Below are 25,770 nucleotides of genomic sequence, written 5' to 3' on the forward strand. Positions count from 1 at the left end.
TAATGGACAGTCCACCACCTCACCAACTACCACTATTAATGGACAGTCCACCACCTCACCAACTACCACTACTATGGACAGTCCACCACCTCACCAACTACCACCACTAATGGACAGTCCACCACCTCACCAACTACCACTATTAATGGACAGTCCACCAACCTCACCAACTACCACTATAATGGACAGTCCACCACTCACACCTACACCACTAATGGACAGTCCACCACCTCACAACAACTACCACTTCTAATGGACAGTCCACCTCCTCACCAACTACCACCACTAATGGACAGTCCACACCTCACAACTACCACTATTAATGGACAGTCCCACCCTCACCAACTACCACTACTAATGGACAGTCCACCACCTCACCAACTACCACCACTAATGGACAGTCCACCACCTCACCAACTACCACTATTAATGGACAGTCCACCACCTCACCAACTACCACTACTAATGGACAGTCCCCAACCTCACCACCTACCACCACTAATGGACAGTCCACCACCTCACCAACTACCACTTCTAATGGACAGTCCACCTCCTCACCAACTACCACTACTAATGGACAGTCCACCACTCACCAACTACCACTACTAATGGACAGTCCACCACCTCACCACTACCACCACTAATGGACAGTCACCACCTCACCAACTATCACTACTAATGGACAGTCCACCTCCTCACCAACTACCACTACTAATGGACAGTCCACCACCTCACCAACTACCACTACTAATGGACAGTCCACCACCTCACCACCTACCACCACTAATGGACAGTCCACCACCTCACCAACTACCACCACTAATGGACAGTCCACCACCTCACCAACTACCACTACTAATGGACAGTCACACTCACCAACTACCACTACTAATGGACAGTCCACCACACCAACCGAATCCCTCAACTTCCAGTGGACAACTGACCTCATCAGGTTCCACCTCCCCAAACAGTCAGCCAACTTCCTCCCCCAGTAGTACAACTTCTCCACTCCATCCTAGTGAGTGTCAGACATGGAGCTACATTCTGTACCAATCTGTACAAAGGTGCACAAGTGACAATTGTGAGGGTTTTAATAGCAGATAAGACCGTAAGTGTATGTGTATTTGTGGTTTTGTGTTTATTAACTTACATTAACGTGTGCAGTTTCATGTGTGTTTGTGTCTTGTACATGCAGATTACCTGCACTACTTCAACGAGTCCAAGAGCTGGATCAATGCCATGGAGTTCTGCAGAAGTCGTGGCTCCAAGTCCAACCTGGTGCACATCACCAACCAGACCGTGCAKGCTGACGTGACCCAGCTCCTGGCCAACGTGGAGCTGCAATGTGGGGAAATGTGGATTGGTCTGGAGAGGTCCATCTTTGAGTGGAGCGCTCCCTGGCTGTGGACCAGTAGTGATGTTGATAAGGTGGTGAAGTACAGCGAGTGGCATAGCTGCTTCCCCCTCAACCCCATCAATTACCACTGTGGTAAGATGGTCTGGGTTGGTAATGGAGAACTGAAGTGGCTGGATGCCTCCTGTCATCAGGAATTACCCTTCATATGTCAAGGTACATTGCTCAACGTTTAAGCTCCTGTTTTGGGCTTGTTCAGAGAGGTGGAACATTCAGAATGTTGCAGATAGACAAATATTACATACAACTGTCATGGTTTACTGCAGAATAGAGATGTACTGTCTTGACTGTCATGTAATCTCTATGCAATGTATTACTTTATGCAATGCTTTGATTATACCTCCCTATTGAATAAGGCTCAACCTACATCCCAGAAACCCCCTCTCTACAATTGGCTACTATCTGCATTGCTCTTTTCTGCCTTTTACTGTAGCCAATAGTATACTGTAGTTTAATAGTCTTGAATAATCAAAAAACAAAATAGCAAGGTCTAGTCATTAATGATACATAGATGTCATCTCATCCATGTCCTCTCATCCTGTATATKATGTTTTAACAGATCTCCACTAGAGGGCTCTCCATGGCAGCCTGGACAGTCYGCAGACAGACACCACACTCAGGGTCTGGAAAGGGCCTGCATTTCAATTCATTATATTATTAAACCACTATTATTATAATTATTATTACTACTTTTACTTTTTTTTTTTTTTTTTTTCATTTTTACTATCACATTATATTACTTAATGATACTGTATGTTTACTCATAACCATGGCTGTGACTGTTATTAACTGTTTAAACTGTTTGTTTAAAAATAGAGTAGATAAAAGTAAAGAAAATATTATTRAAATGAAAATGTAGTATTTCACTTTTGTGTGATCACTGTAGCCTATTGTAGGAGAGACAGCTACATAGTTATAATGACAATATTGGTATTTTGTTATGATGTATGCATTTCATGCGATAACTGTGACTTCTGTGAAATTGACACGTCTGCACTGATGGGCCATATTGATGCAACAAGGTGCCATAAACTCAAATCAATTGAACCATTGAGCTTGGCAAAAACATGGATTTTGGAGACATAATCCCATTTATTTAAAAAAAATATATATATGAGGTTTACATAGACTATGGGTAACAATATTATTTGCAGTAGCCTATCCTAATAGATTAATGATATGAATCACTCCCCTATCTCATCCGCCCTTCCACTTAGCACCCCCCATGTCTGAGACATCGTGCTCAGAATCTATTACCAGCTCGATCTCTCTACTTACAATACCCCCTTCTCAGAAATATCGAGAGAGAGAGAAATATAGATACTTTTGTTTATTTTCTACTTCACTTGCTTTGGCAATTTTTAAATATGTTTCCCATGCCAATAAAGCCCTTGAATTGAGAGAGAGAGAGAGAGAGAGAGAGAGAGAGGGAGAGAGAGCCAGCAGCTCCCCTCTGTGCACGCAGTCGGAGACAGTTACCACGGATTGTGCAGACAGAGAAATCAGTCCAGTACTGAGAGCTCGTTTTATTTACGGTAAAAATGTCKGCCAGACCAGGCTACTATCGGCAGGAGCTGAACAAGACTGTATGGGAGGTTCCCGAGCGGTACCAGAACCTGACTCCCGTGGGCTCGGGGGCCTACGGTTCGGTATGGTGAGTAGGCTATATGAAAGAGGGAGGGGCGAGGCTGCAAAGAGGTCCAGAAACACAATACAATGCAGAGGAAAACATRATTTAGTCTTATGATTTGTATTATGAATATGCATTATTGGATCATATTGGAATTACCAGTCTATTGTTATTATTGAGGTTATTGAGTTATTAGGCTGATTTAATATAATTAATGTTAATGTAGGCCAGTTAGTTGTTATGCACGAGAAAGTCATCAATGTTATTTTCATGTTTGTTCAATGTGGATTYACTAGACTACTCTATTTGTATCAATATGATGCTGTCATAAAGGCTTCATTTTCCATTTGATTGATTTATCTGTCGTTGACACCATTCCCAAATACTGGGCGTCATCACTCCAACCGCAGACTGTCTGCAGTTGTTGCCTCTCGGTGCGGAGGCTTTAAACACCTGAAGCTTCGCATGTACAGTAGCTGATTCAGTCTGCCCCATACGATTCCCATACCGAAAGAGGAAACAATTAGGAGTTATCGGCGCATCGCACCTGCAACCACGCGCTACGGGAGATCCTCTGAATCGTGACAGTTCTCAATAGGATACATTAGTTCCATAAGGCTTTTGTGGCTACTAATAACAGGGACGGCACTTCGGGGGGATCTGCACTGAACAACTGAAGGATGCATGACACATCTGTAAAGCCATGGGCATGTGTAGGGGCCACCTCAGTGTTTCTGACTGCARATATCTTGAATTGTTTCGTTTTTTTCAGACATTTGTGCTGTTATGGACTTTTATCTTTGATATGCGTATGTTCACTTCAGACAGTGAAGAGGGACCTAGGGAATGCATCTCAACATGGTATTCATGACTACCAGTCTTGACCGAATAACAGACTTCAATTTCAAAACGTGATCTCCTCCCCATACAGTAAATACTCTCTCTCTCTCACGCACACACCGCTGTCTTGCCCAACGAGGTGGTTCTTATAGTCTACATTTCCACATGAACAAGTTCCTTTTTCTCACAAGTGGGTTGGGCAATATTTCCTTGTTTTAATTTTGGATCACTCTTTGTCTGTTGCGGGAGAAGAGACACCGTTGCCATGGCGAGGTGTCATGGTGATGTGTGCACCTCGGCTTGAGTGTCATACACGCAATCCATATTGCATATCCATATTGCATGGGAAGGGAAAATAAGTGCTTGGCGGTTTCAATGGCTGCTTTTACTATAAAAGCACTGGTAGATAGATTAGATTAGATTTACATTGTAGGCAGAGCTCTCTTTGTTGTTTATATGCTGGTAAAACAGCCAACCATGGCCTGTCAATCCAATGCTTTTGCATCTCCTAGGACAGAAGGATGTGAGGATGTGATCTTCTGAGGATCAGCCCAGGAGGACAGACAACAGACATCTGTGATGCAGCAGACCTGGAAGAGAAGGGAGGCACAGAAACTACATGTTAGCTCAAGCAATATCTAAGCCTTTATTGGTCAATTCGATTTAATGGAAGTTTAGCCTAGCTGATTGATGGGAAGAACTGCAGTGATTTACTACTCCGCTGTGTAATCATGGTGAAGTCGGCACAGTTAYGTMTGTTTGATTTGATGAAGACCTTGGAAGCTGAGTAGATAGACATGATAGCATRGCAACAATTCAAACAAAGACCATCCCTGTGTCTGCTTCTTTTRACTAATACAATTCTCTACAGTTAAAAACAAAACTCTTTATTTATGTGGATTCACAAACACATCTAATACACCATCAACCAAGATGCAGAGCAATGCAGTCATGTGATCTGCTACACCTACAAAATGGCACCACTGCTCATAGTACCAGTCTAGCCAGCAAGGACACTCACATTCTTGCACACAATCTCCCTCTCTCTTTCTCTCTCTCTCTGAGCCCTGCATTGTTCAGGCTGTGCTCCAGTCATTGTCACCGTCTTCTCCATGGCAGAGCTGATTGATTAGCAGAGGGGTGGGGGTTTGGGAGTCGGGAAGGTATTTTATAGGGGGTTGGGACGGGGAGAGCCTTGGGGGTCCAGGGACATTACTTCGGAGGATACAGAGGAAAATTGGAGTCATTATATTAATCSTTGGTGCTCCTCAATCTCCCTGCAAAGCTTCCTGAGATTGTTTGCCTGTCAAGGATCTGATCAGAAAGGCCCATATAATGCATATCATCAGATCAAATCAAAATGAAATATYTGTCACATGTGCCCAATACAACAGATGTAGACTTTACCATGAAATGCTTACTTACGAGCCCTTTCCCAACAATGCAGAGTTAAAAAGTAAGAAAAATATATACAAGGAGCACCGGTACGGAGTCAATGTGCAGGGGTACGAGGTAGTTGAGGTAATACAGTATGTACATGTAGGTAGGGGTAAAGGTGACTAGGCAATCAGGATAGGTGATAAACAAAGTAGCAGCAGCATATGTGATGAGTGTGAAAGTGTGTCTATCTGTGAGTGTATGTGTGTTTTGTGTGTGTGAGCGTACGCAGTGCGTATGTGTGTAGGAGTGTCAGTGTAGTATATGTGAGTGTGTGGGTAGAGTCCAGTGAGTGTGCATAGAGCCAGTGCAACAGAGTCAGTGCATAGAGCCAGTGCAACAGAGTCAGTGCATAGAGCCAGTGCAACAGAGTCAGTGCAAATAAAAAAGGGGTCAATTCAAATAGCAGTGGTGGGAAAAAAAGTACCCAATTGTCATACTTTGATTAAAAGTAAAGATACATTAATAGAAAATGACTGAAGTAAAAGTGAAAGTCATCCCGTAAAATACTACTTGAGTAAAAGTCTAAATGTATTTGGTTTTAAATATACTTAAGTATCAAAAGTAAATGTAGTTGCTAAAATATACTTAAGTATCAAAAGWAAAATTCATTATATTAAGCAAACCAGATGACACAAAATGTAATATTTACGGCTAGCCAGAGTCACACTCCAACAGACATAATTTACAAACAAAGCATTTGTGTTTAGTAGGAATGACCAGAGAGGTTCTCTTGATACGTGTGTGAATTGGACCATTTTCTGTCCTGCTTAGCATTCAAAATGTAATGAGTACTTTCGGGTGTCAGGGAAAATGTATGTAGTAAAGTAAAAGTTGTCAAATATAAACAGTAAAGTAAAGTACAGATACCCCCAAAAAAGACTTAAGTAGTACTTCAAAGTATTTTACACCCCTGGCAAATAGTCAGTGTAGCCATTTGATTAACTGTTCAGCAATCTTATGGCTTGGGGGTAGAAGCTGTTCAGGAGCTTTTTGGTCTTAGAATTTGGTGCTCCGGTACCGCTTGCCCTGTGGTAGCAGAGAGAACAGTCTATAACTTGGGTGGCAGRARTCTTTGACMATTTTTAGGGCCTTCCTCCTACACCGCCTGGTATAGAGGTTCTGGATGGCAGGGAGCTTGGCCCCAGTGATGTACTGGGCCATACGCACTACTCTCTGTAGCGCCTTACGGTCGGATGCCAAGCAGCTGSCATACCAAGCGGTGATGCAGCCAGCCAAGCTGCTCTCAATGGTGTAGCCACCAGACAGAAGTATTATTGTACATGCACTAAAGCAGACCATGTCACACATTCACTGTATACCATGCAGAACATCACATAGACACATGTATTAGTTTTCCATCATTATACCAGCAGACATCAAMACTCATATCTGAATGAAAATGCACATTTAAAATACATTGGAATGTCTGAGATTTTCACAAATGTGGTTGCTACTTCAAATAGAMTTTATTCCAATAACTGAAAAGCTTTTCATAGACTGCAAAACACCAGTCACACATAATGACAATARTTGTCATTCTTGAGACATCGTACTGGCACTTCCCTTCGCTTTCCCAAGTCGTATCATTTCTCATTTCCCACTCAGCATGCAGACTGTAAACCCCTAATTCAATTTCAATGGTTACTTTTCCTTCCATCGGTCTCCTGAAAGGAAGTTGGAACGTCTTGGGTTGGAACGTCTTGGCCAGTAATATAACTCTAATTCGTTCTGACTGATGGGTTTAGAACTTGTCCATGATACTGAACATATTCTTCACAATGGAACTGGGAAACTCTTTGTTGGTGTAACGTTATGTAACAGTMATATAGCGTTGTGCAAATGTTTGCGCTTGCATCATGAATGCTTCATGTAGTCAAAAKAACTCAATTCCATGTGCCCATTTCAACTGTTGCAGCAACACTATGCAAATCATGGCTACTGTGAGTGTGTGGTATTTGTAGGGGCTTGGCTGCTTAAAGAGCTATTATCATGTCGCTTCGGTGCYATTTAGCCGACGCTGTTGTGCAGAGTTTGTTTACAACGTGAGAGGACAAGCTCTAGGATGAAAGCACACATGAAATAGAATCTCAAGTACATGGAACTGTCTATCAGTGTTAACATGCAAGCTGCTGTAGGTAGCAAGATGCTGGAGAATAAAAGCAAGCATCCTTCATTTTTTATTCTAGGTGCAAACAAGATGCTCTGGCAGATGCTTTCATGTATGCCCCACTATTTCCTTTGAATGATTGCATATGCWTAAGTCTAAAGTCAATATAGATAGCTAGATGAAGAGAGAGAGAGTGAGATAGAGAGAAAGCCAAATTACTTTGCATCAGATATTGCGCTGCATTACTGTAACGGCTGATAAAACATTCTGAGATGGAAGACAGTCAGTTGCAGAAATCGATGCATAGCCTGCCTGTGGAGTTGTGGGCAGTGAGGTGGACAGCCATGTATGAAGATGAGATGGCAGAGGACTTGTGTGTGTGTGTGTGTGTGTGTGTGTGTGTGTGTGTGTGTGTGTGTGTGTGTGTGTGTGTGTGTGTGTGTGTGTGTGTGTGTGTGTGTGTGTGTGTGTGTGTGTGTGTGGTGTGTGTGTGTGGTGTGTGAGAAGCGGAGAGGTCTGGCTTCTGTCATGGAAAGATGATGGTATGCTAGCTGCCTGTTTGGCAAACATTTAACAGGGGCATCTGGGGTAGCAGCAGGTGCTTCTGTGGCTGTGAATGAAATGAATGCACTTGGCCTTGTCTGAAGGCGATGCGGTCTGGATATGGTGTGTACATGGCCTTTTGTTGTACACATGGCAGGCCCCAGGTAAGGACATAGCGCTCCTCGCAGGCTGGTTAAAGGGTTTAGTGGTCAGGTTGATAATGACAGTGATTTACATGAATGTTGTTTTAGCTTCTTGTGGCGTTGTGGCTCTGTGCTGCCTCTCCTTCCTCTTTTCTTCACACTTCCTCTTTATCATCTCCTGTACTGCTTCTTCTTTCCTTCCGTCTAGTTTCTTTCGATTTCTCAAACACTTATTCCCTGTCTGGTACTTCCTGTCCCCTCCCTCATCTCTTGCTCTCCCTCAATCTCTCTCTGACCTCCTCTACTCTTTCTACACTCCTTTGTCTCTTCATTCCTCTATAATGTTATTGCCTAGTCTCTTTTTCATTTCCCCGAACACTCCTTCTCTCTGTGCAACATCGCAATTGAGTAAGATGTTGCTCCAAATGCTGCCGAAGTAGAAATTACACTGTCAACAACGGAGACGGCAGCGCAACACCAATACACTACACAGACTAATAATGAATCTAATAATTTAATGAGCAACATGTTTAGAAGCAATGCATTTCATTTTGTAATCTGCTGTCGCTCATCTTTCTGTCCCATGTCTACCCTCTCTCTCTCCCTCTCTCTCCTTTGCTCCCCACAGCTCAGCATATGACGTGCGGCTACGACAGAAGGTGGCAGTGAAGAAGCTGTCTCGGCCTTTCCAGTCCCTTATCCACAGTAGGCGCTCGTACCGCGAGCTCCGGCTACTCAAGCACATGAAACATGAGAACGTGAGTAAAGAGTGGTTGAAGACCTCCCGTGTTGACTAGATGACCTAAATTGCCTTGATAATGCACAATAGAGTTGTAACTCTTTGGCATCAACATTCTCCCTGAACAGGTGATAGGACTACTGGATGTATTCTCCCCTGCTGCATCGCTAGAGGACTTCCATGAAGTGTGAGTGGCTACTGAACGAGCACTAGGATGTCCAACATACCCCATACAGTGATTATACTGTCATGATTATTCTGATGATGACATATTGCATATAAATAGAGCTTTTCACCAGGATTCAAGGCATGTAMTGTCTAACTGAATTGGAACATCACCACGCACTGTTCAAAAAGTCCCCTCCTCCTCCCTCCTCCTCCTCCTCTTTCCAGCTACCTGGTAACCAACTTGATGGGGGCAGACCTGAACAACATAGTCAAATTCCAGCGTCTCTCTGATGAGCATGTGCAGTTTCTTATTTACCAGCTGCTCAGAGGCCTCAAGGTAGTTAACCCCCCAATGTATCATGGTTAGACATGTTTTTTTTTTTACATACTATACACTGACAGTACAAAGCAACCTTCCCTGATAATAATTGTTTTAACTCAAAGGCAACTGTTTAATTTCAATGTGCCACAACTGAACCTCAAACACCATGATGATCCTTTTTATACTATAAAACAACTGGCTATAATTTACTAGAATATCCCTTAACATCCTCTGAAATGGTATATATACTGTACCTTCACATTTGATTATAAACTCGGATATACTGCTAAGTTTGAAAGCTACATTATGCCTGGCTCACTAGGCAACAGAGTTAACAGGGGACTGACCAGCCAGCCTAGTAGCTAGCAAACCTAGTTACCAAGGAATTAACAAAAAATGTAGACCCTTTTAGACAGGGGACAATGTTAGAATACACTGTTGACCTCTCTCTCTCTCTCTCCTTTCTTTCCTCTCTCCCCCCACTCCTCCCCCCCACCCCGCTGCCATGTCCCTTTTCCGTCTCCCCCTGAACAGTACATCCATTCAGCAGGACTGATCCACAGAGTGAGTGGTGGCTTTCCTCTTCTCTTCTCTTCTCTACTTGCCCACTCTTTTCCTTTTTCCTCATCCCCTCTTTTCATAAAGGCAGTCTCCTGGATAGCAATTGCCTCTCCTGAGTGCTTTGTTGGCTTTAAAAGGCAATTCTGTATTTAGAATGTACCGGTATGTGTGTAAGTAGATCATATCATATTGTGTGAGTGTGTTAGAGAGAGATTGTGTGTTGAGAGCTTCTTGTTGCATGTGCTTGTAGGCCTTACACCYAGCTTGTAAAACCCAGTATATGTTTCAACCTGTCTGTCTATCTGTCTGCCCTATCCATACATCACTTTGTCTGTCTGTCTGTCTGGCTGGCTGCCTGCTTTTCGGTCTGTCTGTGTACATGGCTTTCTCCCTTTCTTTCCCCCTGTCCTTCAGACAGTSTTTGTGTTGACCGGTCTGTCTTTTCATGTGTCTGTCTCACAGGACCTGAAACCAAGTAACGTGGCAGTGAACGAGGACTGCGAGCTGAGGGTAAGACCAGTGACCCAGCCACCCAACTCCTCAACACCTCAGACAATCACAACATAACCTTTCCMCCACTCGGTAATGGCTATCACCATGACAACCTGTGTCTCTCTCTCCCCCAGATCCTTGACTTTGGATTGGCCAGACAGACGGATGATGAGATGACTGGGTACGTGGCGACTCGCTGGTATCGAGCGCCAGAGATCATGCTTAACTGGATGCACTACAATCAGACAGGTACAGATCCACACTCACAMAACCCAAAAATGATCATAAAACCAAGATTCTCATTTCACACCACATATTACCAGACACCTTCTAATATAACAACCAAACACATACTCTATCATCATGCAGTTCTATCCAGAAAGAAAAATTTGCTAGCAATATCTGTGCTGTTATGGCTAATCGTAAAATCCTGTTGTTATGACGACTGAATGTTAATGCCTCTGTTACAGTGGATATCTGGTCAGTGGGATGCATCATGGGAGAGCTGCTGAAGGGGAAGGTCCTGTTTCCAGGCAACGACTGTATCCTTCACTAACACGGACATGGCTTGAGACTGAGTGCACTACACTCTACAACCACTCTCCAGCGCTGTTACCACCAATACAGTACTGCTCTATGGACACACATCAGCTCCTCCCAGATTTGCATCACAATCCCATCTAGAGATATAGCCTTTCTGTCTGAAGGGGAGGTGTATTGAGAGTGACTGAAAGGAAAGGAAGTTCACAATGGACTGAATTGTATTGGCTGTCACTGTACAGAGTCTAAAGACTGAAACAAATAGGAATGTGATTTACTGCTTTGTATGTCTGTATTGGGTCCTCAAATGTTGGAGTATGCTGTCCTGGATAAAACTAACACTAGAACACTGTTCTAGCAAAGTCAAGTATGCCTAACTTCAGTCAGYTGTTCTACCTAAAGAGTTGGTCCTGCCAACCAAATTACTTTTTCACGATCATGATGGCCCTTAATTAACCCCTCCTGATCTAAGATATCGACCAGCTGAAGAGGATTATGGAGGTGGTGGGCACCCCGACCCCTGACCTTCTACAGAAGATCTCCTCTGAACATGTGAGAAGATGGAGAAATAGAGGGAGAGATGGGAAAGTTGAATGGATCATTAGCTATAGCAATGGTTTGATGATACTGTTGATCCCCTGACATCCTTGATCGGTGTAATTGATTGACTAATTTGATGATCGATTATTCAATATTTTGCTTGTAGCATGATTGGCCCTGCAATGTACTGTACACATTGTCACGTGTGTCGTTGTACATTGCTTCCCATTCACAGGCTCAGAAATATATCCAGTCTCTACCCTTCATGCCCCAGCAGGACTTAGAGAAGATATTCAGAGGAGCCAACCCAATGGGTGAGACTGAGTCATACCCGATAACTGAATTTGCTGGAGGCAAATTTTAACCCAAGGCTATAGTCACCCAAGGCTATGGATTACATAAGGCAGCTTTGTTAGTATTTTTCCCTTTGTGCCTGCATCTTAATCTCGGTCTCCATCTTTCTCTCTGCATCTCCATTCTTCTCTCTCCCTCCCTCTCCCTCTCTCCCTCAGCTGTGGATCTAYTGAAGCGCATGCTGGTTCTGGACTGTGATGGGCGTATCTCTGCCAGTGAGGCTCTCTCCCACCCTTATTTCTCTCAGTACCACGACCCGGACGACGAACCAGAGGCCCTGCCCTACGACCAGACGCTGGAGAGCAAGGACCGCACGCTAGAGGAGTGGAAAGGTGAGAGAGCTAGAGAGAGAGAGATGGAGGGTGGCTGGAGTGGAGAAGGTTAAGAGGGATTCTCTTTTTTAAAGATTCAACAGTTATTTTCTGCTATGTTCTTGACCAGAACTAAAYGTTCTCTCTTCCTCCTCACCTTTTGTTCATCCCTCTTTCTTCACCTCATCTTCTTTCTCTCTCTCTCCATCCCCCTATACAGAGCTGGTGTTCGAGGAGATGAATGGAATCAAAGCGCCTGTCAGCGAGACGAGTAGTCTACAGGTGGAACAGTGAAAGACAAACCCTACCTCCTTCTGCTCGGTCTGTCCCGTCAGCTGAGGAAGGACCGCCGTCTTGTCTCCGTCTGTCTGCCGGCGTTGGGGAGGCGGGAGGATCCGAGAGAAAGAGAGACCGCGGGCCAAGCAGAAACAACGCTGTGTCCCCTAGAGGCATGACACCCYTCCCCTTGCTCACTGTGACTGGCTATTTGACTGCCTGTCAGGAGTTTTGTAAAAGGGGAGCAGGGAGAGGGGAGGTCTGGTTGAACTGAAAGTGATAAGAATACGCACATTACGATGATTACAGGGAGCATGTTTTGATAGGTATATGTTTACAGTCTGTTGAAGAGAGGTAGGAGAGAGAGACAGAGACAGAGAGAGAAAGTAGCACTAGGGTTTTCAAACCTACCTAAGGGTCCAACTGGTAAATGGTCATTGGCTATAGGTTACTGGAAATCTTTCGTCATGAAGACATTTTATAAGCAGTCATAACGGATGTCAGTTTAAGTCTGCTTATAACACCTGTTATGTCATGGTAATGACAGTTTTATGACAGAGGGTTCTAGTGAATTGTTGTGAAGAATTTTCCACACATTTTATCATATTTCTATTTTAGTTGTAGCAAATATCTGTTATTTCACAGAAACTTACATAAGATGGTTCCTCCCTTGAAATAGACCAATGAATGCCCTTTGTGCTGTTACTGCACAACATCCCCCAACACCCACCAATATGCCACTGAATGACCAATGACAGAGATATACTGTACATGGACAGGATTAGTGGCTGTACACCGGTGGTAGTGTTTTGTTTACGGAGACATAACTGCATTGCTGCAAATGCTATGTAGATATGTCCCAATGTACAGGTAACTGCCAACATAAAGAATASATCAACATAAAGTGTTTTAATAGGGCATTGGGCCAACACAAGCCAGAGCAGATTCAATGCACCTTGGCAAAGTTTCTGGAACTCTATTAGACGGATGCGACACCATTCTTCCATGGGAAATGCCATAATTTGGTGTTTTGTTGAGGGTGGTGGAAAACACTGTCTCAGGTGCCGYTCCAGAATCTCCCATAAGTGTTCAATTGGGTTGAGATCTGGTGACTGAGACGGCCATGGCATATGGTTTACATCGTTTTCATGCACATCGAACCATTCAGTAACCATTCGTCCCCTGTCGATGGGGGCATTGTCATCCTATGGGGGCATAGCCATGGTGGCCAAAATAATGGCCTGCCCAGAATTGTTATACATGACCCTAAACATGATGGGATGTTAATTGATTAATTAACTCAGAAACCACACCTATGTGGAAGCACCTGCTTTCAATGTGCTCTTTGTGTCTCTTATTAACTCAAGTGTTTCCATTATTTTGGCAGTTACCTGTATGTAGGCTATGCATTTGTTGCTGGTATCACCCATTTCAGATTCCACTTGGCTCCAGTCCAACAGGTTTTACTAGTCCCTGGCTCTGTTGAGAAACTAAAACTTATAGCTGAAGTTTACATCTGAACATTCAGCAGATACTATTACCCACAGTGACTCCCACAGATACCATTACCCACAGTGAATCCCACAGATACAATTACCCACAGTGACTCCCACAGATACAATTACCCACAGTGAATCCCACAGATACAATTACCCACAGTGACTCCCACAGATACCATTACCCACAGTGAATCCCAGATGCATTATGCCGATTCAATTGAATTTACAATAGGTCTGAATGTTGTAGTTTCAGAGGTCTAATATTCAGCATGTTTTAAAGGGGCGTACTGAGGTGAACGAATTACAGGGGAGTAAAATAATTCAATTTTCAGTAAAAAAACATGTTCTGGAACTGCAACATATACTACCCCAAGAACTACAACAACAATCATATACACAATGCCTCAATTACAGTAGATATAATCCAAAATACTCTCTCGGTTGATGTTTGACTATTTACGGTCCTGTATGTGTCATGTACAAATGTTGGTGGATTTAAATAGAACTGCAAAAAAGATGAATGTATACAAAACTGTATGTTTAAAAAAACAAGTGTCTTTTCATTCTATGGTGGCATGAAGTTTAACTGTAAAATTTCTGCCGTATGCATTTCCAATCAATAACCGAATGTCAACTCTGTGTCATAATGCCATGACAATTGATGTCAACCAACTCAACTCTATTACAACAGTTATAACACCACTATGCAGCATGAACAAGTAAACATTTGGTTACACATATTCAGAATAAATCAAATCGATCTATTCCCTGTCTTGTTAACGTCATGAATGTGTGCATCAATCCAGTCTTGTTTTCTCCCAAAAATGATTAAGTCTGTTGTTGTATGGACAAATTCCTTTACGTTTTCAAGTATCACGCAGCAGCCTATCAGCACTATGTCAGTGGTGAGAATCTGTCATGTGCATAGCATGTTGTGGCATTATGAAAGACCACTTTACTCCAGAGTTACGGCCTACTCATTCCTCCTCCACATGGCCAAAGTTCCATCAATACTCCCAGCCCACACACAGTAGCTTTCCAGTGCTTTATGGGTTCCAAGTCTGAGTATACATGGCCTTTTCTGTGTGTGTTTGTGTGTGTGTGTCAATTTGCCTTCAAGGTCCATTCTTGTATGTTTCCAGCCTGCAGGCATCGATGCCTGCAGGCATCGAACTATGTCGTAATCTCTCAGCTACAGAACAGAGGCAGTATTATGAGAGACCACCCTTCTGATCATCATGACGACACATGTATCCTCTTCTTCCTCGTCATCAATAAAAGCTAAATTCATCACCAGTTATNACGACACATGTATCCTCTTCTTCCTCGTCATCAATAAAAGCTAAATTCATCACCAGTTATCTTACTGTGTGTGTGTGTGTGTGTGTGTGTGTGTGTGTGTGTGTGTGTGTGTGTGTGTGTGTGTGTGTGTGTGTGTGTGTGGCCTACATGTACATTTTTACTTCTGAGCCTGTATATAAACAGCAACAACACTATCAGCAAAGCAGAAAGGAAGGCTGACCAAGGGAGGCCAGGGAAATACTAAAATAACTTTCATCCCTATCTTCAGGCTAGGCTAGCTCTCTTCGCTATCTCATGGCAACAGACAGCATTTTGGCAACATTCCTTATAACTTGATTGTAAGACAATAAGGAGCCAGGGCGGCAGGTAGCCTAGCTGTTAAGAGTGTTGCTGGTTCGAATCCCTGAGTCGACTAGGTGAAAAATATGCCCATGTGCCCTTGAGCAAGGCTCATAACCTTAATCTGGATAAAGAGCATCTGATAAATTACKAAAATGTTAAAATTAGTCTGGACACAGACACACCCATCAATAGCACAGGGAGTGTGTTCTATTGTTTACCTTTTTCTGACAAAATCCAGAGAGGTCATGCCACCAGGCGATGGTGTGTTCACCAGTGATACCGTTGACGTTTTAGAAACGAGTGAGACCAGTCACTGATTACGGTTCTTTAGTCGTGTCACTGGAGACCACTGTCGGTCAACGGATTGCATTGCGCATTTGCSGAGTGCTAGAGAGTGTGTAGGTGGTGGCGGCTACATGAGAGCAAGTGAACGAAGTGTCTCATGCACAACAACGGGTCATTATCCCTGAATTAAGAGTTAGCTGGGGATACATTGACCCCCAAATCGATTTGGATATGTCGGTCCGCATGCGGACAGGATTTTACCGACAGGAGGTAAACAAAACGGCATGGGAGGTTCCAGAACGATACCGCGAGCTAAAGCAGGTGGGGACTGGCGCGTATGGGACAGTATGGTGAGTTTTATACGAGTTTAATCATCAAACATGGATAGGCTACTCTTCGTAAATGTCGAATTTGGAGTTAACAATAGCCTATATGAAGGCAACACAAACCAAGCCACAACTAGACGTGACTTGTTCCTAAAATAAGCATCGTGTTATTTTTTTGTTGAACTGTTCATCTCATGCATTCTTCATGTGGTTATATCAAAAGGAAGTTTTTGTGCAGTGGAGCGCTGGATTGTGTCCGAATTAAATCATCAACAAACATCGGTGCTATTTGATGAATAATGAAGACACAACCTTTACATTATGCGGTTTCTGTTTCATTCCTAAGCATAGCTTACACGGCAGGGACTTTTTTGGCTTTGTGAAGTCGGGAAAAGCATAACAAAGAACCCCCATTGGCCTCATTGTTTGTTGGATTTTAGTGAGCAGAAGATTTAGATTTAAGTGCATCGGCCTACATCTGTTCTGGGTCTTTGCGCAATGTTTCTTGGGATATGCCTACCAAATGTTTCTACTTCAATTCCAGAAATACCCAAGAATRTCTTTGTGAACATATGATTATAAAACCTGATCTTTGGATGTAAATTATTTTAAAGAAATAATTAATCAAGCATTCAATGAAAAAATAAGAGTTGGGTCCTTCAGTAGGCTACCACCAATGGCCAACATTGCTAAAATGTTTTCTTCCCTGTACCTACATTTCTTGCTGCAGTTCCGCCCAGGACCACAGGACTGGGGTGAGGGTGGCCATCAAGAAGCTCCACAGACCCTTCCAGTCAAAGCTCTTCGCCAAGAGGGCCTACAGAGAGCTCCGGCTCCTCAAGCACATGAAGCACGAAAATGTGAGGGCCTTTCCTGAAATACGCACCTCATCATTTTTTCTCATAAATAGAAAAGGTGTCTGTTTCACACCACTAATTAGGCCTTGTCTAAAAATGAAATGGCGCAACTCTACAGTACTGCATTTAAAACTCACTTTTATCCATAGCTACCTGTCCCAGACCTGCTGTTTTCAACTCTCTAGAGACAGCAGGAGCGGTAGAGATACTCTTAATGATCGGCTATGAAAAGCCAACTGACATTTACTCCTGAGGTGCTGACTTGCTGCACCCTCGACAACTACTGTGATTATTATTATTTGACCATGCTGGTMATTTATGAACATTTGAACATCTTGGCCATGTTCTGTTATAATCTCCACCCGGCACAGCCAGAAGAGGACTGGCCACCCCTCATAGTCTGGTTCCTCTCTAGGTTTCTTCCTAGGTTTTGGCCTTTCTAGGGAGTTTTTCCTAGCCACCGTGCTTCTACACCTGCATTGCTTGCTGTTTGGGGTTTTAGGCTGGGTTTCTGTACAGCACTTTGAGATATCAGCTGATGTAAGAAGGGCTATATAAATACATTTGATTTRATTTATTTATTTTTATGGCCTAGGCTGCGTGCAGAGAGCAGTGACGGTTTCATTTTTGCACAGAGTGAGACAAACACAGCTGTTCCTTATGATTGGCAATTAGTCAGTAGCAGAGTAGTCAGAAAGATCACATTGGTAATATTCACATCACAACCCATAATACTAAACAGAAACACATCATATCAAGATTATAGAGCTGTTCATTTGAGGCAGGCACAGGTTCTGAGTCTTGATTTGAGAAGTTGAATCAGGCATTCAACTTGGGGCGGCAGGTAGCCTCGTGGTTAGAGCGTTGGGCCAGTAACCGAAAGGTTGCTGGATTGAATCCCAGAGCTGACAAGGTAAAAATCTGCCATTCTGCCCCTGAACAAGGCAGTTAACCCACTGTTCCCCCGTAGGCTGTCATTGTAAATAAGCATTTGTTCTTAACTGACTTGCCTAGTTAAATAAAGGTTCAATTACATGTTGTAGCTCTCCTGGACCAGGGTTGGACTTGGTGACCACTGATTTCAGAGGTCTACTGGGTATACAGGGAGTAGGTAGAGTTTAATAATGGTACACAAGGAAAGGCTGAGAAGGAAGCCAATACATGTTGTGGAAAAAATGCCTCATAGCAACATCTACTTTAGTCAGTGGCTCACTCTAGAACGACAGAGACACACCCCATATCACAATTGTGTGTGTGTGTGTGTGTGTAACTTCRWGTGRRWMWYWTYYYSWKRYWSTRWTTGAGATACATGATGCACAAAACAAAATTCTCCAGTTAATCTATAATTGAGCTATTCTATTTATTTTCTGTTATTCTTTGATTGGCTTGGATTAGGTGATTGGACTGCTGGATGTGTTCACTTCTGAGATCTCATTGGACAGGTTTCATGACTTGTAAGTACCTCTTTGTCCAATACCCTTCCTGTTCATATATTGAATGTTTTTATTCACAATAAAGTATATATTTTTTCCTTTTCTCCTGTCATTCGCAGTTACCTGGTAATGCCATTTATGGGTACTGATCTGGGGAAACTGATGAAGATGGAGAGATTGTCACAGGAGAGGGTGCAATTCCTGGTCTATCAAATGCTGAAAGGACTCAAGGTTAGAGTTGCATACATACACATGCACTCAAAAKAACAATATATATATATATACRATTCTAAGCAGTTTAAAATRTATACCTACAAATGCTCATTTTATCCCCAACATTCAAATATGATACAAAATCAAGGCAGTTTATACAGAAGGTTTAAATGTTTCCCAGAATATACTTGAATACCACCTTCTTTTTCAAATTTTAAGGCTTTCTCTTTTCCTGGTCTTTTGTGTCTCCCCACAGTATATCCACTCTGCAGGGATCATCCACAGGGTGCGTAACCTCTGACCTTTCAACTATGTGCATTGGGGTTGGGGCCCTTGCTCTTTTTCACGCCCACTGCTATTCATGCCGTTTTCCACATCATAAGCTCTTTGTGTGTGTGCTTGCGTGTGTTTGCGTCAATCTGGCAGCATGATAATGTCATTTTTCTAAATATCAACAGGATCTCAAACCTGGAAATTTGTCTGTCAACGAAGACTGTGAGCTGAAGGTACTACATATATATATATATATTGCTACCAGACCTGTGATAAGCACTGTGCTCTCCCTGTTCAGTCTCGCTCTCTTTCGATTGAACTGAAATACACTTTATTGAAGTGGAGGCTGCTGAGGGGAGKACAGATCATACTAATGGCTGGAATGGAGCAAATGGAATGGCATCAAACACCTGGAAACCATGTATTTGATACCGTTGTACTATTCCACTCATGCCATTACCACGAGCCCGTCCTCCCCAATTAAGGTGTCACCAACCTCCTGTGCTTTATTGTCAATAAAGGGACAATCCAATGTAGCCAAAGCAATTCTCTCTCTGTCTGTCTCAGATTCTTGACTTCGGGCTGGCTCGGCAGACGGACACAGAGATGACGGGGTACGTCGTCACTCGCTGGTACAGAGCCCCTGAGGTAATCCTCAATTGGATGCACTATACCCAGACTGGTGAGTCTCTCTCATACACTCATTCATGGCTGCCTTCTTTGTCCACAAGATGGCAGTACTTTCTAATGTCAAAAACTGTGTTATCACCATGATTAATCATGCTATTGTAACCAGAAAAATATCCTACAGTATGAGGTCCTATGGAGATCTATCTCTCTATACAATTTGTGTACAATATCTCTGTAATTGAACTCACTGGTATGGTAGCAGTTTGGTAGCAATGTGCTACTGAAAGACCATTCAGTCCTATGTATGTCTTTGACCTCCTCTATCGTCAGTGGATATCTGGTCGGTGGGCTGCATCATGGCGGAGATGCTGCTGGGGAAGCCGCTGTTCAAAGGAAATGACCGTATCCTTTTTCAGTGTTTACTACTCTCTGTCTTCACCCCACACAACTATTGCAGAATAATGATCCTGCCAGGCAAATTAGCATAATTATATGTTATCAACCTGTCAAAGACTAGTTCTGTAAGCTTATTATGGCTAAGCATATATAGTATGAGCAGCATGTGAATGTGACTTCCTGTACCACATGAGCTATGACCCTTGACCCCTGGGTGAGCACAGACCTGGACCAACTGAAAGAGATCATGAAGATCACTGGTACACCCACTGCAGACTTTGTTACAAAGCTACAAAGCCAAGATGTAAGTCATGTGGGCGCTCAAAATACATTCAGATAGTACACATTCAAAGCAAACACAGCCTACTAGAGTACATAGGAATAGAATACCACATACACTCCCAGGTAAATCTGCTCCTCTTCCAACAGGCCAAAAACTACATACGGAGCCTTCCTAAAGTACCAAAGAAAGATTTGCACTTTCTTTTTTCCAAAGCTAGCTCAGACGGTGAGCAGACGTTCAATACTATGATGTGAACATGCAGTTAGTTGAATTTGACAGTCTATTACTAAAGGATCAAAAACGGTGGTTTACAAAACAGCAACTGTTTCTAACTATTGTCAGGAGTGTCCTTCTGACCATAACACAGCTAGAGACACTGTATACCTCTCTGTGTGGCAGCGGTSTGTGTGCTGGAGCGCATGCTGTTGCTGGACCCTGAGAGGCGGGTGAGTGCGTCGGAGGCGCTGGCCATGCCCTTTTTCAGCGAGTTCAGAGAACCAGAGGAGGAGACTGAGGCCCAGCCCTACGATCACTCCATGGACAACACAGACCTGCCCCTGGAACAGTGGAAACGTGAGAGATGGATGGAGGGAAGCTGAAGAAAAAGAGGGGGAGGGGGGGAGGAAGATATGGGAGAGAGAGAGAGAGAGATGCTGGGGAGGAGGGAGGGAGAGAGAGAAGGAGATACAGGCAGAGGAAAAAAGGGGGAGCGATGGAGGCTGAGGTGGCTGGTAGCCTAGAGGTTAAGACCGTTGGGCAGGTAACTGAAAGGTCATTGGTTCGAATCCCCAAGCTGGCAAGGTAGAAAATTATGCAATTCTGCCCATGTGCAAGGCAACAACTGCCCCCTGGGTGCTGATGACGTGGATGTTAATTAAGGCAGCCCCCTGCCCTGCTCTGATTAAGAGGGGTTGGGTTAAATACAGAAGACGCTTTTCAGTTGAACGCATTCAGCAACTGATTAGGTATCTCTTTCCCTAGGAAAAGGGCTTAAGGAAAAACATTCCTTTGGTCATTCCACATGATAGGAGAGAAAGATGATAAGGAAGAGATGRGGGAGATGGATGTGTGATAACACGTTCAGCTTGAGAGAAAGAAAGAGGAAGAAAAATCTATAGTCTACAGAGTAACTAATTAGTAATTTCTTGTGATAATATCTCCTACAGGTCACACATTCACAGAGATTCTGTCCTTCAGGCCTGCAGCAACAGAGACCAAGGACCCCAAAGAGACATCACTCTGAGAGTACACACATACCTCTCAATAATGATTATTATAAGGCGTTGTTGTATTGTTGTACAGATGTAATGTGAATCCAATGTACAAAATGTAGTTTATTGATTATAAATAGATTTTCTGACAAATAAACAATTTCGAAGATATTGTCAGTCTTGTGTAATTGTGGAACTACTGTAACAGCCAACCAATGAACCCCTGGGAAATAAATTATTACTTGCTTCCCCATAAACCATGAGAATGACTATAAACTGAGACTTTAGAGGGATAGTTCATCAAATGTTCATCAATAAAAGGCCACTCTAAAATGAGCAGTTTTGTCACTTAACAATGCCACAGATGTCTCAAGCTTTGAGGGAGAGTGCAATTGGCATGCTGACTGCAGGAATGTCCACCAGAGCTGTTGCCAGAGAATTTAATGTTAATTTCTCTACCATAAGCTGCCTCCAATGTCGTTTTAGGGAATTTAGCAGTATGTCCAACCGGCCTCACAACCGCAGACCACATGTAAGCACGCCAGCCCAGGACCTCTACATCCGGATCCTTCACCTGCCAGATAGTCTGACACCAGCCACCCGAACAGCTGATGAAACTGAGTATTTCTGTCTGTAATAAAGCCCTTTTGTTGGGAAAAACAAATTCTGCTTGGCCTGGCTCCCAAGTGGATGGGCCTACGCCCTCCCAAGCCCACCCATGGCTGAGCCCCCCGCCCAATCATGTGAAATCCATAGATTAGGGCCTAATGGATTTCAATTGACTGATTTCCTTATATGAACTGTAACTCAGTAAAATCGTTGAAATTGTTGCATGTTGCATGTTTGTTCAGTATAACATGAATTGACTGCAATATTTTTTAGACTGCAATACACCTGCTCAAACATTGAGATTACCCACGGTCCAGCAAGGACACAGATCGCGTCTGTCTATAAATGGAGCACCAAACTTGCTGATTTTAGTTTGGGCCCCTCAAAAGCCTCTGAAAAGCCATGAAGAGAGCCGACGTCTTTATTCTGCTTCTTACTGGTGTGTTGGTCAACGGAAAAGGTATGCTTTATGTTACATGTGAGGTTGTGGATTAAAGCCTGAGCATATGTGTAGCAGAGTAACTCAAAATGTGGACTTAATATTTCAATCAAAAAGCAATGTGTGTGGTCAGAAATCTTTAAAAAAGGAGAAGGAGGTGCCGATTACTACGGTATTCAATTGCGTTTTTATTGTGCCCTTGTTTGTGTGTTGCAGACCTCCGCTGGCAGAACAGCTATGACCAGCCGTTAGATTTTAATTGCCCCTCAGGACAATCCATCTCTCGCATAGTGAGGTGATTCCTTATATTCCATACAACCAATCTTCTCCAAAACCTGAATTCTGCACTGACTCACAAGCACAGGTTTCCAAATCAGAGTGTGCTTTTTACTGCTGCAGTGCTGAGTTGACCCTAACCCTTTCTCAAACCCTAGCAAGCTGTTGCATATCAACAGAGTTGCTGTTGATTCAGATTTGCAATTTTCCATTTTGAGAAATTAAACTGGTTTAACTCTGTATGCTGGATTTAGGTTATTGCAATTGCATTCCGGCCAAAATATGTTGGGCAACAATAAAACCTTCAACCTGCATAAATGTTTTCGTATAAATTAAACTATTAATTTGTGCATTGTAATGTATTTATCCAATTTTAGTGAGCATCACAACAAACATGAAGACCGTCTGTGGGACTTTGGGTGCAAAGCCACGTTGGACTCAGCAACTAACTGCTTCACATCTTCCTACGTAAATGACTTCGACAAACCTTTCAGCTACCAATGCCCAAGCCACCAGGTCATCACAGGGATGAACAGCTATCATGAGAACAAGCATGAGGACAGAAGGTGAGATGTAAATGAATCACTATTCACATGAAATAAATACAAATCTTCAAGAAATGACTTTGTCAAATCAAACAAAATAACTAAGGCTTTACAATGATGGTGAAAATTAGAGACCTTTGGGGATTAAATGGTGTAAAATCCTAGAAGTGACACAGGGTTGACGGAGGCACTGTTTTTGTTGAACAACCCTACTATAATGTGAATTACAAGGTCAATACAAAAAATATATCATAATTCAAACCTCATTTCCACCATTGTACAGATGGAAGTTCACCTGCTGTGGAGCCAGCAACTTCTGTACTGATACCTGCCAGTGGACTAACTACGTAAACTGGTTTGATGAGGCCTTCACTTTTAATGTCCCACCAAATTCCTACCTGATTGCAGCTGAAAGCTACCATGAAAACAAGCATGAGTGAGTATGATTATTCATTGGCACTGTATGCTAATGTAATGGATTCCAAGTATTTTCTCTCTCTCTCTCTCTCTGTGTGTGTATCTACAGTATCTGTGTGTCATATTCTTGCTGTTGGATTAAACAAGCTTCAGGAAATGATGAATTGACTACAAAACTAACAGGAACAAAATGTTTGTTTGTCTTGTGTACTTTCAGAGATCGTCGCTGGAAATACCAATACTGTACCAGAAGGTCATGCTGAATCTATAACTGATTCTTCCTACAATCAGATTATTTTATCCATTGTTGTCTCTTGATAATCTTGAAAGAAATTCATGATTAAAGATACATGCATCAAATTATTGTGTTTCATTTCACGGCACTAACGTTTAAATTATTGATTATGCTTTGTTTCTGGTCAAGATATAAACTCTATACAGTACTGTAATGGACGGAAATGGTTATCTCAGACAATAATTACAAAAACATTGGGTCACACTTTATTTGGATAATCCCCTATAGAGGATCTATAGTGGCTCAAACCATCAACAGACTATCAACTGCAACTCTGTTGATATGCAACAGCTTGCTATGGTTAGGTTTAGGGTTAGAGTTAGTCAAATCAAATCAAATTTTATTTGTCACATGCGCTGAATACAACAATACAGTGAAATGCTTACTTACAAACCCTTAACCAACAATGCAGTTTTAAGAAAATACACCAAAAAAAGGGTTGGGGTTAAAGGGAAAGTTCAGTATTTTACAACTTGTTTTTAGATGGTTCCTGCCCCTGAAAGTAATCTATGGATCAGGAAAAACTGTAATACATGGTTTGGTTTTTCTTCTAATAGCCACTACAAACTTCAGCTAACTTCAGCCTCTGCTGGTTTAAAATCAATGGGAGTGATGTGGGCATGCAGTGACCGTTAAAAAAGCCATAGACAAATTAACTGAATTATTTGCTTTGACGTAACTTTAAATGATTAGGCTTCTTCAATTCTTAAACATCTTAACCATGGATTACAGTTTCTCCTGGCCCATAGACAACCTTCAGGGGGAGGATCCATCTAACATGAAGGTGTAAAATAATGAACTTCCCCTTTAAGGCATTTACTGAGATACTGCTGTCAGGCTTCTACCCATTGAGAAAAGTGTATGCTGTTCTAGTCTGCCTAGTGTCYGTGTCCTCTCGAGCCTGCCTAACGGTCCTAAACTGACCTGGTAACGTAATGTAAAAATGTATAATATAAAATGTATATCTGAACCCTTTCAGGTTGTTAGGAAAACATCTAATTCTGTTGATTCTTTTCACACAATCATATTTGGACAGATCTTGTGGGACTCTACTCCACATCAGTGGAGAGAATGTGATGTACATAATGTCATTTATTGGTTTATTCATTATGAAGTTAACCTATTTAAACCTTTTCATTTTCAAATATCTTCCCAATGGTGTCTGTTTCTTTTCAAACTAGCAGCCAAGTAACCCCTGACCCATTTACACTTGACCCATGGTTCTCACTGTAACACAGAGGTCAATTAAAAATAGTTGACACATTTCTAGCACACAAAAACCATCCTGTTATGCAATTCCTGACAGGTTATACTGTTATTTAGTGTATTTATGTTAAACTTTCCCCTTTCAGCACACCTGTCAGGACCCGGTGAGAGAAACAGTCACTAATAGTCGGCAGAACCCAGAAGATGAGGCAGACTCAGCAGTACTAGAGATGGTGGTTTAATAAAAGGACAAGATCTTCAGGCAAAGAATATAAAGCCAAGAGGCACAAAATGGATATCCTCCAAAATACAAAGAAACTCCACAAAGTGGKAAAAACAGCAGGGAAAAACAAACCTCAAAAGACTACTCAAAAATACACAAGCACTAAACCAGAGAACCTCTGGAAAATCCAATAAGAGAAATATCAACCCTCGTCGTTTCCCACCGACCGGTCCAAGATAGCATATATCATCACCCTGCTGTCGGAAAAAGCCCTAGCCTGGGCTACTGCT

General features: G+C 42.6%; 4 protein-coding genes across 4 annotated transcripts; all 4 read left to right on the forward strand.

Annotated features, from left to right (window-relative positions):
- Positions 1-658: 658 nt before the first annotated feature.
- Positions 659-2,065, forward strand: LOC111951419 (uncharacterized). Its single transcript, XM_023969495.2, has 3 exons — positions 659-1,018; positions 1,196-1,570; positions 1,974-2,065. The coding sequence occupies exons 1-3, from the start codon at positions 679-681 to the stop codon at positions 1,982-1,984; spliced, it is 726 nt and encodes a 241-aa protein (XP_023825263.1). The 5' UTR covers positions 659-678; the 3' UTR covers positions 1,985-2,065.
- A 793-nt stretch (positions 2,066-2,858) lies between these two features.
- On the forward strand, positions 2,859-12,844 carry LOC111951418 (mitogen-activated protein kinase 11). Its single transcript, XM_023969494.3, has 12 exons — positions 2,859-3,068; positions 8,746-8,875; positions 8,985-9,043; positions 9,250-9,361; positions 9,881-9,910; positions 10,370-10,417; positions 10,534-10,648; positions 10,870-10,941; positions 11,412-11,491; positions 11,715-11,793; positions 11,992-12,165; positions 12,365-12,844. The coding sequence occupies exons 1-12, from the start codon at positions 2,956-2,958 to the stop codon at positions 12,436-12,438; spliced, it is 1,086 nt and encodes a 361-aa protein (XP_023825262.1). The 5' UTR covers positions 2,859-2,955; the 3' UTR covers positions 12,439-12,844.
- A 3,095-nt stretch (positions 12,845-15,939) lies between these two features.
- LOC111951416 (mitogen-activated protein kinase 12) lies at positions 15,940-21,641 on the forward strand. The gene is made up of 12 exons (XM_023969493.2): positions 15,940-16,198; positions 16,905-17,034; positions 18,427-18,485; positions 18,584-18,695; positions 18,934-18,963; positions 19,136-19,183; positions 19,518-19,632; positions 19,911-19,982; positions 20,201-20,280; positions 20,406-20,484; positions 20,659-20,832; positions 21,426-21,641. The coding sequence occupies exons 1-12, from the start codon at positions 16,080-16,082 to the stop codon at positions 21,500-21,502; spliced, it is 1,095 nt and encodes a 364-aa protein (XP_023825261.1). The 5' UTR covers positions 15,940-16,079; the 3' UTR covers positions 21,503-21,641.
- An 810-nt stretch (positions 21,642-22,451) lies between these two features.
- Positions 22,452-24,116, forward strand: LOC111951549 (hemagglutinin/amebocyte aggregation factor). Its single transcript, XM_023969722.1, has 5 exons — positions 22,452-22,539; positions 22,735-22,813; positions 23,172-23,360; positions 23,623-23,775; positions 23,974-24,116. The coding sequence occupies exons 1-5, from the start codon at positions 22,482-22,484 to the stop codon at positions 24,017-24,019; spliced, it is 525 nt and encodes a 174-aa protein (XP_023825490.1). The 5' UTR covers positions 22,452-22,481; the 3' UTR covers positions 24,020-24,116.
- Positions 24,117-25,770: the final 1,654 nt, after the last annotated feature.

Source organism: Salvelinus sp. IW2-2015, linkage group LG24 (assembly GCF_002910315.2).
Source record: "Salvelinus sp. IW2-2015 linkage group LG24, ASM291031v2, whole genome shotgun sequence".
Lineage (NCBI taxonomy): Eukaryota > Metazoa > Chordata > Actinopteri > Salmoniformes > Salmonidae > Salvelinus > Salvelinus sp. IW2-2015.

What these genes read in the sequence shown, in the direction of transcription:
- LOC111951549 (XM_023969722.1), top strand. Translation starts at nt 22,482, where the DNA reads ATGAAGAGAGCCGACGTCTTTATTCTGCTTCTTACTGGTGTGTTGGTC. An exon ending in TCCATCTCTCGCATAGTGAG is followed by an intron (nt 22,814 to 23,171) that starts GTGATTCCTTAT and finishes ATCCAATTTTAG; the next exon opens with TGAGCATCACAACAAACATG. An exon ending in AACAAGCATGAGGACAGAAG is followed by an intron (nt 23,361 to 23,622) that starts GTGAGATGTAAA and finishes ACCATTGTACAG; the next exon opens with ATGGAAGTTCACCTGCTGTG.